Consider the following 18,331-nt stretch of genomic DNA (forward strand, 5'->3'; position numbering starts at 1 on the left):
TATAATAACTTGGGGAAAACTCTTAAGTCTAAATTACAAATTACACAAAACAAGGTTGTGCGATTCATTTTAAATGTTCCACCAAGAACCACACTGACCTGCTCAGATTTTCACAAACTAGGAATATTAAAACTTAAGGATAGAGTTAAACAACTGAGTCTAAATCATGTACATAAAAAAATATGACAAATGTCCAGTGTATATGAAAGAAAACTTTATTAAGAAATCTGATGTTCATAGCTACTGCACACGGAAGAGCAAATGTAATTTCTATGTTCCTGTCATAAAATCAGCGACAGCTTCAACTTTTTATTATAATAGGGTTTTAACCTGGAATGCTCATCCAGAATCTATTCAATGTATAAATAGTCAATTCATATTCAAAAAAGAAGTCAAAACAAAAATTCTTAACAAGTACCTTTAGGGTTTGAGCATGGCAGACGGTGTTGTTTCTTTTAAGTATTTAGATATCCGATGTCTTTGTTAAGTAACGAGTTTATATAATCATGTGCTCGCTAAAATTGTTGAACGCATATATACATTTTGTAAATTTTAGATATGCTAACTAAGTATAAAATAATTCAATAACCATTTAACATAATATGACTATAGCTAGCTGCTATCTAGTTTATGTGCTGTTTGAAGCAGTAATGTAAAGGACCCCTTTGGAAATAATTCGCAAGACTTTCAAGGGCTTTCCTGGCAGTACACTACCTTATATCAGACTAAAATAAACTATAAGTAAACAGTTTAATGTTAATGTACCTATAATTGTATACCACATGAAGTCAATTTAATCTGTGATATTTTTGTGTTCAATGTATGTGATTGTCTTAAGCTGAATTTAATTTAAACTTCTTTGTGAAATTGTAAATTTTATTAAGGTATGTAAATGTATCTCAAATTTTTACCTCATTGAGTCAATTTTAATTCTGTGATGCTAAATATATGTGTTTGTTCTAGTCTAATTTTGTTTTAAGCATCTGAGAAATTGTATTAAGGTATTGTAAATGTAACACACATGTATACCTCATGATTTCAATTCTATCTGTGATATTTTTTAGTGTTCAGTATATGTGTCTGTTTTAAATTTATCTTGTTCTTATGCAAAATGTGATAAATTGTTTATGTTATTATTTGACATGTATATGCCGAATAAATCTATCTATCTATAATTATTATTTATCATAAGTAAACATATATTATGTGTTTTTAATATATAAATTAAACGAATAAATATAATCTGGTTCTTTTAGAGAGTAACTGGCATTTCATTATCGGCATTGTTATTTCCCTTTTACCGCATTTGAAAACGATTTCTTTATAACTAAACAGAACAGGGATATGGCAATAAAGGGACATCTAAATAATGACAATATCTTAATATTTCCGGCAATAACACATGCAATACAATATCACGGTGTCCACCACCCTCGTCATCATTCCATCTTCAATAGAGTTAGTAATAAGTGTTTGGACCTGCGGAATACTGTGAACCTGTAGCTGGATATATGCTTCAACTCATGGACCACCTCTTTTAATGCGCAAATGTGTTTACGGGTTTTAATTTTATATTTTCTTACCTGTTTTGTGAATTACGATCATCCATTTTTCTTGTTTATGACAGAGAGGCAGAAAGAATGAACAGAGAGGCAGCATTTTGACAGAAAGGCACCGATATGCATCTACACCGTGAATATATAAAGGTCAAATGCTTGATTTTAATAGCAAACAAGAACGAAGCTTAAAGTTCCATTTCGATTAGACTTACCGACTAACCAGTCAGTTGACTTTCATAATAGTGTATAGTCATTTAAAATTTTATAACAAAATGATATCACTCCTACATGAAATTGATTGAACTACATTTTCTTCGCAATAAACGTCTCTTCAACGGCATCTCCAATATCTCGATATCTCTTTGTCAGCGGCCTGATTTCAGCCATGAAATACACATCCTGCACAGGTATTTAATTACCATTGATTTTCGAGATTGTATCCCATTTAGCTGCACACTGAAGTGTTTGTGGTATGGATGAGAATGGTTTAGTTATTCATTTGTTTCCGGGGAGTAATAAATACAGAAGTGATCTACACATGATCGTACTTAATGATGTAACGCCCGATTAATTAAGTCCATAATTAATTGATTAGTTGTTATGTTGAAGTGAAGCACAACAATAAGACATTTCTACATAGTTAAGTATCTGCTTTGCTGGTACACTGGATGAAAATATCAATTCATGACACATATGTAGATCTATATCAATATGCAAACTATTCGAAGATATGTTGTGAGGTTTTCAACGTTTTACCAATTACTAGAATTGTTCGTACATGATACAGCTATTTTCAATCTACAAAAAGTCGTATCGGTAAATAAAATGTAGGTTTCTTCTTTAAGGTTCATGGGGGGGGGGGGGATAAATTTCATTAAAACTTCGCTTTGGTTTTTCTTCATTGAATGTGGTACAATATGGTCACACTATATATCATTTTAAAGCTAAAGACGGATAGAATAACATAAACACATTTGTGACATTCAATATTTGTGTGCTTTATTCATATTTTGGTTTAAAACCAATACATTTTTACACTAATTTACAAAATCTCAATCTAAAGTTAGGAAGGATATGCACTACCTTAAGTTGAATAAATACAAAGCTATATACATATACAAGGTCAAGTTAGCAAAATTTCACAGAAAATAATTGTCATAAAACAACAAATGAGTTTTTATTCAACTGCCTTTTTTGGATAAATATCATAAACAAAGTTCTAAAAATAACTAAACCGTAACTACTTTTTAAAAATCCAGGTATGGTGGATAATAAGAGTCACAATCTATTTCAAAGGCTTAACAATTTTGTTATTTACCTCTCAACCAAATTGCAAATTTTAAACCATCTCAAATTGAAATAGATTGCAGACGAAATATAAAATTGTAAAGGAATAAAGAAATTGGCAAAACTATTGATTTTATATTTCTATTCCTTCTACCCATTTTGAAAGCGTAGCCATCGCTGTGATCCGTAGAAAAACGTGCAAAACAAATCGGTTGAAACCACGTGCAGTGGTGAGAAAACCGGGTATGTGTATACACATACCTGAGAAAACACATGTACTTATTTTGACAGTTGGGTGGCAACTAGTAAAACAACTATTACCATTAATCAGCAAGAGATCGCACTAAATAACAGAAATGACCACGTAGAGATATCATCACTTACCCTATTTCAAATATTTCCAGCTGAAAATTGTCCCCCACACGTCTTTTTTAGTTTATTTGTTTTGTTTTTCTGGAGCCGAAGTTCATCTCACAGAATATCCATCCAACTTCCGTTGTTTTCACTTTCGTTATTAAAAACTCCGTTTAAAAGAATTATTTCTACTTTTAGATTGTTAAAGCGATGTATTATTATATATTATCGACAGAATAGTATACCGTGATGAATTGAACGGAGTTACGTATCGATCTTTCTGTCAGTCTGTAAGCGTACTATTTTATGCGCAATAATATAAGTACAGTGATTCGACAACGATTGTAAACATTGGTGAAATGCTTCTTACAAAGTTATTCTTTTGAGTGTTTATGAGGTCTGATCGTGCAGTTTGCAAACATCAAAGGAAAGATTACAATCCAATGCATTTGTCATCGTCAACCATTTGGAATGTCAATTAGGCGATGAGTGAGTTTTTAGCATGTTTCTTTCTATTTTATTAATTTAAAAATGGCTGCCCCATGGTGATGAAATGACATGTGTTCGAGTTTTGATATTTCAAGATATGTAAACTTTTTTTACTATTTAAGCGTAACTTGCCCTCGTCAATGTCGATATTATTCACTAGTTATATAATTTTCCGCCGAAATACGTAGAATAAACATGATTCAGATTTTTGAAAATAATGTTTATTTAAGTGTTAAAATCGCTTTGTATTTTGATTGATTTTGTGGATGTTATGATACGTTGATGTACAGAATTGGTAGCAGTTTAAAGGAAAAACATCCTTTCAAGCAAATATGTATACATTTTCAATGTGGCACTCTTCCTTTAGTCAAATTTGAGTTCAATGCTAGGGGTCCCACATTTTTCAAAATGAAGCCTCTACATGAACCTTAACAAATTCAATAGTGAGAAATCGCATTAATAGCTGATGTGAACAAAAAATGTTTTTAACAGTCAATATGGTTTTAGAGATAAAGGCTTTACATCTGATGTCATTTTCTTATTGCACTCGATCATACAGAAAGTTTTAGCTAAAAAGTCAAAATTATGGTGTATTTTTATTGACTACCAGAGGGCCTTCGAGTCTGTAAATAGAGATGCATTATGGACTAAATTGCTTCAATCTGGAATAAGCTGTCGAATGACAAATATAATAAAATGTATATGTCGCCGGCCTAGTCAGCCCTTTGTGGGTTTATTGACAAGCAACAAACTTGGTGGTTTCGTTGACTAGAGTCTATATTGTTTGCAGACTTTGATGATAATGTTATGCTCTGCAACAATGCACAAATCTTAATATAACATGATAAACATAATAATATAAAACGGTAATAAAAGATCAGCCGTTAAACAATACAAACAATGCAAACGATGTGATATTCATTAATTGTATCATTTCAATACTAATAATACTAATAATACTAATCATACTAATAATACTAATACTTATAATAATAAGAAGAAGAATAATAAGGAATATTTAACTATATTAATAAAGTTTACCTGCAGATAAACATATGTATGTCTGCATTCAACGTCAGCACGAATAAAGGCGTCTAATCGTCAGTGTAAATCTGGTCTAGTGAAAGTGGCGGCAAGGATTAGATATCTCGTGCATAAACCGGTGTTAGAACTATTTGTTAGTAAGGCTACACATAACCATTAATGACTATATACTCACTATGAAGATAGACTATATAAACTACATATATGTGGTATCTTGACGATAACAGATTATTAAATTATCACCCTATGACATAATCCCCCCTATTTGTAAAATGTCGTCTCGACATTTAAAGGAGTTTAAATAAATCTTTTTAGGGATTTAACATTGTTGGACTTGTAAAGATAAACAACAATGACAACACATACACGTTAGGTATGCCAATTTCATTATTTTATTTACAATGTAGTAATATATAAAACATATATTTAAGCATAATGAATCAACACCATGTGTTACCTCTCTGTACATCGATCGTGTAACACATATGACTTAAAACAAATCTGATCATTCACACATGCAAGTTGATTTATGAATCAAATGTTATATATGTGGAACACATCGATCACTGTCTTTGCACATTAAAATAACACTAAAATCAGTCACTTCCGGGCCCTCACTCAACCAGTTCATTTCATGAACTAAAGAACTGTTTTGGTGGGCGACGGATTCGCGTTGATCTGCGCAATGCTGGTGTTGTTTCGGATCCTCCGTCGTCGTCGGCCAGGGAAACGTTCCGTCTCCTCTGTGGGATAACGTATTTCGGAGTAGTTCCGGTTGTTCTAGAATCTTTTTCCGGCAGATTTTCGTTCTGAACACCGAGAGGGAGTATGAGGTTTCGATGTAATCGACGGATTCGTCGCGCTCGTGGGTTATTTCTCTTGACGTCATAGACTGGGATGTCAACATTGGGCTGACTAACCACAATATAAGGTTCATTTTCCCATCGATCGGCAATCTTCTGTTTCCCACGCAACGTGACATTTCGTACTAAAACTAAGTCGCCTGGAAATAGTTTTGCTGCGCGTACCTTGAAATCATACTTCTGCTTGTTCATTTCGGCTGTTTTTGACGCCATTTCTTTGGCCTTCTGATATGAAGTTGTGAGACGTTTATGTAGCTTACGCGTATATTCATTTGCATATCTGGCATTAACATCTTCAAAATGGAGACCCAAAAGAGCGTCAATGGCGAGTCTTGGATGACGACCAAACATAAGGAAATACGGCGAATAGCCTGTACTGTCATGTACAGTGGCGTTGTACGCATGTACCATTGGTCCCACAAAATCTTTCCAATGACTCTTTTTGTCTTCTTCTAATGTACCTAACATCTTCAAGAGTATTTGGTTAAACCTTTCAACCATACCGTTTCCCATAGCATGATATGGTGTGGTGCGTGACTGGTTTATTCCTCCTAAATGACACAGTTCTGATATTAAATTTGACATGAAGTTAGCTCCCCTATCGCTGTGGATGCGTTCCGGAAATCCATAATGCACTATGAATTTATCAAACAACACACGTGCTGTTGTCTTGGCTGTTTGATTGGTAGTAGGATATGCTTGGGCATATCTCGTGAAATGATCCGTTATCACAAGAATGTGTTCAAATCCACCCTTTGAGCGTTCTAGACTGAGGTAGTCTAAACAGATCATTTCCATCGGAGCAGAAGTTGTTATATTTACTAGGGATGCTGATTGAGGAATTGCTTTACGCCTGATACATCTATCACAAGCTGCAACCTTGTCACGGATAAAGGATTCCATTCCAGGCAAATAAAACCTTTGTTTAAACAGGGATGTTGTTCGGTCTCTACCCTGATGACCTAGATCGTCATGAAGTGCGCGAAACACTTCATCCCTTAGCGCTTCTGGTAGTATGAGCTGCTTGTACGACTGATTTCCGACCATGGCTTCTCGATACAATACCCCTTGATGCAGTTCCAGTTTGGTCCACTCTCTGTTATACCTAGCAACAGCTGAACTAGTGCCCGAGGCCCGCGAAACTGTCGGCCTGGTGCCTTGCTGAATGCATTTTATAAGCTCAGAGATGACTGGATCAGTACGTTGAGCTTGATGCCAATCCTTGGAACTCAATGCATATGATTGCATGACGTCATCTGGTATTGTGGTGGGACAGTCCACCTCTGACAAAGTTTCAGGGTTGACGGTACTGAAACAAAGCGGAGTATCTTCTACGCTTGCAGTCACACCAGAAGATAAGGCAGTGATGGTTTCATGGTCAACTGTAAGACGACTTAATCCGTCGGCATCGGCATTTTGACGTCCCGCTCGGTAGCGTGGAGTGAAATTGTAGTTTGCCAAGGCTGCCATCCACCTCTGTCCAGTGGCGTCCAATTTCGCTGTCGTCGTTACATAAGTTAGTGGATTGTTATCAGTCACAACCTCAAATGTAGCGCCATATAAATAGTCGTGAAATTTCTCCGTAACCGACCATTTCAATGCGAGAAATTCCAGTTTATGTGCTGGATAATTCTTTTCGGCCGGTTTAAGGGAACGACTAGCATATGCGACAACCCTGTCTTTTCCATCTTGATGTTGGTACAGTACGGCGCCTAAGCCCTGTGAAGAAGCGTCCGTGTGAAGAATAAAAGGAAGTTCATAATTTGCATAGGCGAGTACAGGCGGATTCACTAGCTGTTGTTTTAAGTTGGCAAAAGCTTTCTGCTGCTCCTCTCCCCACACGAATTTCGCCTTTTTAGCTGATGAAACTTGTTTGCCGGTTTTGCTATTGGAATGGCCAATCAGCAGATCATTCAAAGGTCTAGCGATGTTCGAAAACCCCTTTATAAATCGCCTATAATAGCCTACAAATCCGAGAAACTTCCTAACCTCTTTCACGTTAGTAGGTGTGGGCCAATTTCGGACGGCTTCTGTCTTTTCCGGGTCTGCACTAATACCATCTGCAGAAACAACATGACCGAGGTAAGTGGTTTTGGTCTTAAAGAATTCACATTTTGATGGCTTTATTTTCAAATTAAACGATGCTAACTTCGTAAACACTTGGTCCAGTCGTGAAATATGAGAATTTATATCATTGGAGAAGATAATGATGTCATCTAAGTATATCAAACAGTTTCTTAGATTCAAATCCCCCATGCATCGTTCCATTAGACGTTGAAAAGTGGCAGGGGCATTGCACAGTCCAAACGGAAGGCGGTTGCATTCATAAAAACCGAGACCACCGACCTGGGAAGCCGTCTTTTCTTTGTCCTCTTCCTCTAGTTCAACTTGCCAATAGCCAGCTTTTAGATCCAGTTTGGAGAAATATTTTGATCCAGAAAGTAAGTGTAATGTATCTTCAATCCTGGGTATGGCATAGCTATCCTTCTTGGTTCTCTCATTAAGCTTTCGAAAATCAATACAAAATCTGATTGAACCATCCTTCTTTCGAACTATGACACAGTTGGAGGACCATGGGCTATTTGATTCTCGTATCGCACCCAGATCAAGCATTTCTTTCAGATTTTCTCTGATCTCGTTATAAACGGCTGGTGGTATTCTCCTATATGGTTCTTTAAATGGTTCATTATTTGTAAGTTTGATTGTATGTTTAATTTCAGACGTATGGCCAATATCAAGTGGAGACTTCGGGAATATTGCGTTATGTTTTTCAAACAATTGGTATACACTGTTTTTCTGTTCTTCGGACAAATCCGTATCTTCTAAATCTATTCCATATGTGTCTTTTATACTGGTTCTATTGAACTTGTTTTCGCTTTCACGTGACGTTGTCTCCACAGAAGCTGATGCGTTTGTGACAGGTTCGAAAATGGGAGCCTCTCTCAGCACTGTAACTTCTTCGAGTTTACATAAAGTCTGCTTTGCTCTTATTTTGATTGGTTTAGCAGTTACGTTACAAATCCGAACTGGTATTCTGGCTGTTCTACCTGGATTTTCAATTTGTACAACCCTTGGACAAATGATAGCACTGTGGCTATGTATATCATCTACTGGTTCTGTTACCGCTGCCTTCACATTTCTTGGTTTTCTAAAGAACCCTGTTACTGTTCTACTCTCTCCGGGATGGAGGGTAATTGGTCTGGTAGCTGTCATTAGTCCAACTTCTGTGTCGATAGACATGAACCCTGCTTGCCAAGCATTATTCAATGCAGTGTTCTCAGCAACTGGTTTTAATTCTCGCAGAATGTTCTGTCCCAATAACACATGAGCTGTACCGTGGTATTCCTCCACCGGTACGACAAGCAATATGGTAGACATAGCTTCTTTGGTAAACGCTGTTTCTATATTAGCAAATATGTAGCCCATATATGGAATTTCGCTGCCGTTTGCACTTTTCAACGAAATGTTGAATTCTTCCATAGAATGGATATCTGGTTTTGGAGACATTTTATTGTAAAACACTTAGTTATGGTACTGACCTGTGATCCACTATCAATTAACGCTGTAGTTTCTTGTCCATTTATTCTAATTTCATCTAAGTAAGCATCTCCTATCATTTTCTGTAAAACATCTTCTATTTTGTATGGTTTGGGGTCGGGCTTAGTGCTGCTTCTTCTGCTCTTATCTAACCCCTCGATCAGAGCATTATCTAGTTTAAAGGAGTCTCAAATGTACCTTTCTGTTGTGTATATGTCTGAGTATCTCTCCTCGGTTCATATGAACGATTTCCGCGGTTAAATCTATCATTGCGCTGGTGGTATCCACCTCGACCTCTAAACGTTGAGTTGTTTCGGTATCCCCTGTAGGACCGACCTCTATTGTCATATCTAAACGTATCTCTTCTCTCTGTGTCTATAGGTCTGTGTTGTTCTTCTGTCAACGAATTCAATTTCGCCTCCATCATCTTTATCTGCTCTTTAAGGTCATTTTCGTGTGGTCTTCAATCTGATGAACATTTATTTGTTGGGATGTTTCCTTAGAAACACTTATGTCCTGTTCCTCTCGTCTCATCTTCTTTCTCAATTCTTCAAATGGTATGTTCGATTCATAAAATATTCTCGTTGCATTCTTGAGTTCTTTGTTCCTTAGGTATTTCCAGAACCGTGTTCGTAGCATTTGCTCCCTTCTGTGCGTTTGTATTTCACCTCTATCTATAGCCTTCTGTACCAACTCTTCAAGGCGTATTCCACGTGCAGAAATGTCTTCCTCTTTCTCTTGTTTAGCTTTGTAATATTCTTCCATTATACATTCTCCGCTTTTGATATCACCATAATTACTTTCTAATGCCTCTAATATTTCTTCTGATGTGGCTGTAGGTTTCAATGTTGCCAATATCTTCCGGGGTTTTCCACCGATTGCATTTCTTATAGCTTGCCTCAGTATTTCTCTATGGTATATGTTGGAGCTAAGCATACTTTGAATTTCTATCTTCCATTCTGGAAAATTGCTTGGTTCTGTAAATGTCGGTATATTTGGTTTAATTATGAAAGCCTGTTTGCTTTCACTGATCTTTCTGACCTGTGGTTTATTTCGCTCTTCACCATAATCAAGTAATTCTTCAGCCAGTGAGCTCAGAACCCTCTGCATTTCCAGTAAACTCTGTTCTAATTCATATTTCTCTTGTTTGAGTGTCCTCAATCTGTCTTCATTTTGCTTCCTTTGTTCTGCTTGTAGCTTTTCTTTTCGTTTTGTTTCTCTCAACTCTTCCTTTATCTGTATCTTTCTGACTGCTTCCCTCTCCTCGAGTTTCATTAACTCAATTTGCTTCTGCAAAGTTTCCATTTCCATTTCAAAGTCTATTTCCCTCTTGTTGCATTTGTGTATCAACTGGTAACATTGTGTTCTATCTATCTCTCCCTCAATTTTAATTCTGTCCTCAGAATTCGCATGATGTTCTTCTTCAAGTTGAATTTCCTTTCTTCGCAACCACTGTATTCCTTTGTCTACAGTGTCATTGCTTACGGTTGAGAACTGGTCAAAATATTTACAATGATTCTGGTCCTTAGGCATTGTCCTTTCACGGTCGACATATCCGTATTCATTGATTGTAATAAGTGACTGATCTGTATATGTCCTTTCGGTATATCTGCTGTTTTCTCCGAATTCCAGTCTCTTGATATCCGAATCGATGTTAGTATGCCCACATGCTCCTTTCAATTCATCGTCCTCATATTCTATATCAATCACGGTCTCCTTTAGTCTTTGACTTTCAATGTCTGAAGTCCTACTTTGGGTCCTCAAAGGCTTATCTCTTAATTCTATTCTCTGTTCTTCAACAACTCTATGTTGCTCATCCCTTTCTTGTATTGCGTGTCTCCTTTTCTCTATCAGCTTATTTCTTTGCCGTTGTAATTCTTGTAATTGCAACATTTCTATGTTTCTGTCCCTTTGTTTTATTTTTTTCAATCTGTTCTCATTTGTTCTCTCTTGTATCTCTCTTTCTTTCTGGGCAATATCTGCCTTAAGCTGTTCTCTCCGTAGCAGCCTTTGTTCTCTTTCAGTCAAGTGTACATCATCCATCTTTGTAATTTAATTTAATTCAATTAAGTCAATAAAATTTTATTGAATCTAACCCAATCCAATCTAATTCAATTCACTTCAACTTCACTTCAACTTCACTTCAGGTTCACTTTAACTTCACTTTAACTTCACTTTAACTTCACTTTAACTTCGATTCAACTTCACTTCACTTCAACTTCACTTCAACTTCACTTCAACTTCACTTCAACTTCAATTATTTTATTTTATTTTATTCAATTTAATTCAATTTAATTTATTTTAATTTAATTTATTCTTATCTAATTTAATTTAACTTAAATCAATTTAATTTAGTTTAATTTAATTAACTCATGTAATTAATTCAATGCAATTAAATTTAATTAAAGTTTAATAATCCAATTATGTTATTTCATTGCAATTATCATTATTTATTAATTTTCTTTTAAGTTATTTTCTTTGCAACTTTGATTGAATTAACTTTTTTTTTCTATATGGTTATGAATCTATATTATTTATTTTATTTTATATTTTTATATGCAAAATATTGTATTAACTTTCTCCTGTGTTAAGTTAATTTATTTAAACCTACTTTAATCTTCTTATTGAGCTCTATTACTGTCCGCTTTAAAGGAGTTAAAAGTATTTATTTTCCCACATGCAGTGAAATTCCGTTTTAACCCGCAATATCTGCACTACAACTTGTCAATGTTTTTCTAATCGCTAATTTTTGTATGCGATACACAGCGTCCGATTAACAACCTTCGCGCATAATAATCAGCAGTGCGCAAACACTTTATTGTAAAATTTATTTGCAAATTTTACAATTCTTTACGCACATCGCACACTGTTAACACTTGTATAGTATACACAGTATACTATAACGGTTAAACGAAAATCCGCGATCTGTCACAATGTTTCCCGATAATTGCAACGTGAAATATGTTTAATAATCATTGAAACGGTATTTACTACCGAAATCAATGATTGCATGTGTTAAATATGTTTTCACAAGTAAATTGTTCTTGTCAACGAACAATTTATTCAAATTTCAATCATTTTGAAATGAATGAAAATTTCCCAAAATAAATATATCATCGAAATATATTTATCTTCAAAATACCACGCTTCTTTTGACTATTCAACAACTTTTGTACAGCTACCAAACCTGAACTACTGTATATACGGATTAGTGAACACAAGTTGATTGTGGGATGAGTAGTTAGTTTTCATGCAGGGGCACTTAATACCTTAATATTAGTGCAGTGACCTTGAAGGCTTTGCTTTGTTCAATTAAAAAAATATGTACAAAAATATATATTACAACATACTTGTATATACACAATGATACTTATATAAATTTTAGATAAATACCTTATTATGTACTAAACATGCACAATTTTATATTAAAAATGAAGCAATAAAGTATGAAGCACATACAAGTGTCTTAATCACTCAATTTGCAACAATTATCAATGTCCGATCTTCTATCCAACGGCGAAATTACGGGATCCTCGGGACAAGAGCACTATAGCGTGGTAATCAAGTAAATGTGTATTGAGCTCATTTCATTTAAAGCATGCTATGTTTTCACAGTAATGAAACACACACCCGGGTATATTATGTGTGTCAATGGACAGTTCTTTTATAATGGCCATGTAGAATACCTTTCCATAGGAGACTGTATTCTTTCTCCGTGCGTAGAAATCATCGACGTCTGGGAAGTTAAAACACGTTGGGCGCCATTGTCGCCGGCCTAGTCAGCCCTTCGTGGGTTTATTGACAAGCAACAAACTTGGTGGTTTCGTTGACTAGAGTCTATATTGTTTGCAGACTTTGATGATAATGTTATGCTCTGCAACAATGCACAAATCTTAATATAACATGATAAACATAATAATATAAAACGGTAATAAAAGATCAGCCGTTAAACAATACAAACAATGCAAACGATGTGATATTCATTAATTGTATCATTTCAATACTAATAATACTAATAATACTAATCATACTAATAATACTAATACTTATAATAATAAGAAGAAGAATAATAAGGAATATTTAACTATATTAATAAAGTTTACCTGCAGATATACATATGTATGTCTGCATTTAACGTCAGCACGAATAAAGGCGTCTGATCGTCAGTGTAAATCTGGTCTAGTGAAAGTGGCGGTAAGGATTAGATATCTCGTGCATAAACCGGTGTTAGTAGTATTTGTTAGTAAGGCTACACATAACCATTAATGACTATATACTCACTATGAAGATAGACTATATAAACTACATATATGTGGTATCTTGACGATAACAGATTATTAAATTATCACCCTATGACATATATATTTTGACGTCCAAGCATGTGTAAAAAATGTCAAGTACTATGAAAATGTCTGATTTTTTCAATGTAACAATACGCTTGAAACAAGGAAAGCCGTTTTCCCCTTTACTTTTTATTCTCTTCGTGAATGATATTGTTGAAAATTTGAACTTTGATGCATTAACTGAAAAGGATTTTTAACTTTTGTCTACGTATATGATACTGTTTGCTGACGATATTGTATGGTTTACCACAGATCCAAATAGTCTACAGTCACAAATAGATGTTGTACATAATTGTTCTGTTAAATGGGGTTTAACAATTAATTTTAGTAAAACCAAAATATGTGTTTTTGAAAAAAAAAGCAAAATGTATATCCTGACTTTTATAGAGATAATGAAAAATCGAAATTGTTGATAATTTTGTATATCATGGATTTACATTTACATACACTGGTAATATGCTAAATGCAGTTAGAGCACTAAATAAACAAGCCCTTAGAGCTTATAATAACCTTTTGAATGTTTTTGATAAGGTTAGTCTTGATATTAGTACTAAGTTATCTGTGTTTGACTCTATTATTGTGCCTATATTAACATATGGTTGTGAAGTACGGGGTGTTTATAATTATAAAGAGGTAGGCAAATTACATATACGATTTTGTAAGTATTTACCTGGTGTTAAGAAGCAAACTCCTATATATGCTGTTTATGGGGAACTTGGTTGAGTGCCTCTATCGGTTATTTGTAAGAAAGAGCAATTACATTTTGGTTGAAAATGATGAAAAATAACGAATTACCTATATATCACATGTATAATGATCTATGATATAATGTCAATATGCCTTGTCGGGCAAGTAGAATAAATTCCATTGTTAATCATCTAGGTTATGCACATATCAGATTGTTTTTCGATCATAACGTTTACTATTATAGTTTGTTGAAATCAAGAATAAGAGATCAATTTGTACAAGAATGGCATAATAGTATTAATGCAATGCCAAAACTTAATAGTTATTGCAAATATAAAACCGAATTTTGTTTTGAAAAATATTTAGATGTTATAACGAATGACAAGTTACGAAAATTATTGACAAGTATACGATCATGTTCCCATAGTTTAGAGATATAATTAGGAAGAAATTATAACATAGAAAGAAATAATAGATTGTGCAAATTATGTAATCGTTGATCTGCGCAATGCTGGTGTTGTTTCGGATCCTCCGTCGTCGTCGGCCAGGGAAACGTTCCGTCTCCTCTGTGGGATAACGTATTTCGGAGTAGTTCCGGTTGTTCTAGAATCTTTTTCCGGCAGATTTTCGTTCTGAACACCGAGAGGGAGTATGAGGTTTCGATGTAATCGACGGATTCGTCGCGCTCGTGGGTTATTTCTCTTGACGTCATAGACTGGGATGTCAACATTGGGCTGACTAACCACAATATAAGGTTCATTTTCCCATCGATCGGCAATCTTCTGTTTCCCACGCAACGTGACATTTCGTACTAAAACTAAGTCGCCTGGGATTAGTTTTGCTGCGCGTACCTTGAAATCATACTTCTGCTTGTTCATTTCGGCTGTTTTTGACGCCATTTCTTTGGCCTTCTGATATGAAGTTGTGAGACGTTTATGTAGCTTACGCGTATATTCATTTGCATATCTGGCATTAACATCTTCAAAATGGAGACCCAAAAGAGCGTCAATGGCGAGTCTTGGATGACGACCAAACATAAGGAAATACGGCGAATAGCCTGTACTGTCATGTACAGTGGCGTTGTACGCATGTACCATTGGTCCCACAAAATCTTTCCAATGACTCTTTTTGTCTTCTTCTAATGTACCTAACATCTTCAAGAGTATTTGGTTAAACCTTTCAACCATACCGTTTCCCATAGCATGATATGGTGTGGTGCGTGACTGGTTTATTCCTCCTAAATGACACAGTTCTGATATTAAATTTGACATGAAGTTAGCTCCCCTATCGCTGTGGATGCGTTCCGGAAATCCATAATGCACTATGAATTTATCAAACAACACACGTGCTGTTGTCTTGGCTGTTTGATTGGTAGTAGGATATGCTTGGGCATATCTCGTGAAATGATCCGTTATCACAAGAATGTGTTCAAATCCACCCTTTGAGCGTTCTAGACTGAGGTAGTCTAAACAGATCATTTCCATCGGAGCAGAAGTTGTTATATTTACTAGGGATGCTGATTGAGGAATTGCTTTACGCCTGATACATCTATCACAAGCTGCAACCTTGTCACGGATAAAGGATTCCATTCCAGGCAAATAAAACCTTTGTTTAAACAGGGATGTTGTTCGGTCTCTACCCTGATGACCTAGATCGTCATGAAGTGCGCGAAACACTTCATCCCTTAGCGCTTCTGGTAGTATGAGCTGCTTGTACGACTGATTTCCGACCATGGCTTCTCGATACAATACCCCTTGATGCAGTTCCAGTTTGGTCCACTCTCTGTTATACCTAGCAACAGCTGAACTAGTGCCCGAGGCCCGCGAAACTGTCGGCCTGGTGCCTTGCTGAATGCATTTTATAAGCTCAGAGATGACTGGATCAGTACGTTGAGCTTGATGCCAATCCTTGGAACTCAATGCATATGATTGCATGACGTCATCTGGTATTGTGGTGGGACAGTCCACCTCTGACAAAGTTTCAGGGTTGACGGTACTGAAACAAAGCGGAGTATCTTCTACGCTTGCAGTCACACCAGAAGATAAGGCAGTGATGGTTTCATGGTCAACTGTAAGACGACTTAATCCGTCGGCATCGGCATTTTGACGTCCCGCTCGGTAGCGTGGAGTGAAATTGTAGTTTGCCAAGGCTGCCATCCACCTCTGTCCAGTGGCGTCCAATTTCGCTGTCGTCGTTACATAAGTTAGTGGATTGTTATCAGTCACAACCTCAAATGTAGCGCCATATAAATAGTCGTGAAATTTCTCCGTAACCGACCATTTCAATGCGAGAAATTCCAGTTTATGTGCTGGATAATTCTTTTCGGCCGGTTTAAGGGAACGACTAGCATATGCGACAACCCTGTCTTTTCCATCTTGATGTTGGTACAGTACGGCGCCTAAGCCCTGTGAAGAAGCGTCCGTGTGAAGAATAAAAGGAAGTTCATAATTTGCATAGGCGAGTACAGGCGGATTCACTAGCTGTTGTTTTAAGTTGGCAAAAGCTTTCTGCTGCTCCTCTCCCCACACGAATTTCGCCTTTTTAGCTGATGAAACTTGTTTGCCGGTTTTGCTATTGGAATGGCCAATCAGCAGATCATTCAAAGGTCTAGCGATGTTCGAAAACCCCTTTATAAATCGCCTATAATAGCCTACAAATCCGAGAAACTTCCTAACCTCTTTCACGTTAGTAGGTGTGGGCCAATTTCGGACGGCTTCTGTCTTTTCCGGGTCTGCACTAATACCATCTGCAGAAACAACATGACCGAGGTAAGTGGTTTTGGTCTTAAAGAATTCACATTTTGATGGCTTTATTTTCAAATTAAACGATGCTAACTTCGTAAACACTTGGTCCAGTCGTGAAATATGAGAATTTATATCATTGGAGAAGATAATGATGTCATCTAAGTATATCAAACAGTTTCTTAGATTCAAATCCCCCATGCATCGTTCCATTAGACGTTGAAAAGTGGCAGGGGCATTGCACAGTCCAAACGGAAGGCGGTTGCATTCATAAAAACCGAGACCACCGACCTGGGAAGCCGTCTTTTCTTTGTCCTCTTCCTCTAGTTCAACTTGCCAATAGCCAGCTTTTAGATCCAGTTTGGAGAAATATTTTGATCCAGAAAGTAAGTGTAATGTATCTTCAATCCTGGGTATGGCATAGCTATCCTTCTTGGTTCTCTCATTAAGCTTTCGAAAATCAATACAAAATCTGATTGAACCATCCTTCTTTCGAACTATGACACAGTTGGAGGACCATGGGCTATTTGATTCTCGTATCGCACCCAGATCAAGCATTTCTTTCAGATTTTCTCTGATCTCGTTATAAACGGCTGGTGGTATTCTCCTATATGGTTCTTTAAATGGTTCATTATTTGTAAGTTTGATTGTATGTTTAATTTCAGACGTATGGCCAATATCAAGTGGAGACTTCGGGAATATTGCGTTATGTTTTTCAAACAATTGGTATACACTGTTTTTCTGTTCTTCGGACAAATCCGTATCTTCTAAATCTATTCCATATGTGTCTTTTATACTGGTTCTATTGAACTTGTTTTCGCTTTCACGTGACGTTGTCTCCACAGAAGCTGATGCGTTTGTGACAGGTTCGAAAATGGGAGCCTCTCTCAGCACTGTAACTTCTTCGAGTTTACATAAAGTCTGCTTTGCTCTTATTTTGATTGGTTTAGCAGTTAGGTTACAAATCCGAACTGGTATTCTGGCTGTTCTACCTGGATTTTCAATTTGTACAACCCTTGGACAAATGATAGCACTGTGGCTATGTATATCATCTACTGGTTCTGTTACCGCTGCCTTCACATTTCTTGGTTTTCTAAAGAACCCTGTTACTGTTCTACTCTCTCCGGGATGGAGGGTAATTGGTCTGGTAGCTGTCATTAGTCCAACTTCTGTGTCGATAGACATGAACCCTGCTTGCCAAGCATTATTCAATGCAGTGTTCTCAGCAACTGGTTTTAATTCTCGCAGAATGTTCTGTCCCAATAACACATGAGCTGTACCGTGGTATTCCTCCACCGGTACGACAAGCAATATGGTAGACATAGCTTCTTTGGTAAACGCTGTTTCTATATTAGCAAATATGTAGCCCATATATGGAATTTCGCTGCCGTTTGCACTTTTCAACGAAATGTTGAAATCTTCCATAG

At 36.2% G+C, this 18,331-nt stretch overlaps 1 protein-coding gene across 1 annotated transcript; it reads right to left on the minus strand.

The window, feature by feature from the left end:
• Positions 1-9,562: 9,562 nt before the first annotated feature.
• LOC127872344 (trichohyalin-like) lies at positions 9,563-11,176 on the minus strand. Its single transcript, XM_052415676.1, has one exon. The coding sequence runs from the start codon at positions 11,174-11,176 to the stop codon at positions 9,563-9,565; it is 1,614 nt and encodes a 537-aa protein (XP_052271636.1).
• Positions 11,177-18,331: the final 7,155 nt, after the last annotated feature.

This window comes from Dreissena polymorpha, chromosome 3 (assembly GCF_020536995.1).
Source record: "Dreissena polymorpha isolate Duluth1 chromosome 3, UMN_Dpol_1.0, whole genome shotgun sequence".
Classification (NCBI taxonomy): Eukaryota; Metazoa; Mollusca; class Bivalvia; order Myida; family Dreissenidae; genus Dreissena; species Dreissena polymorpha.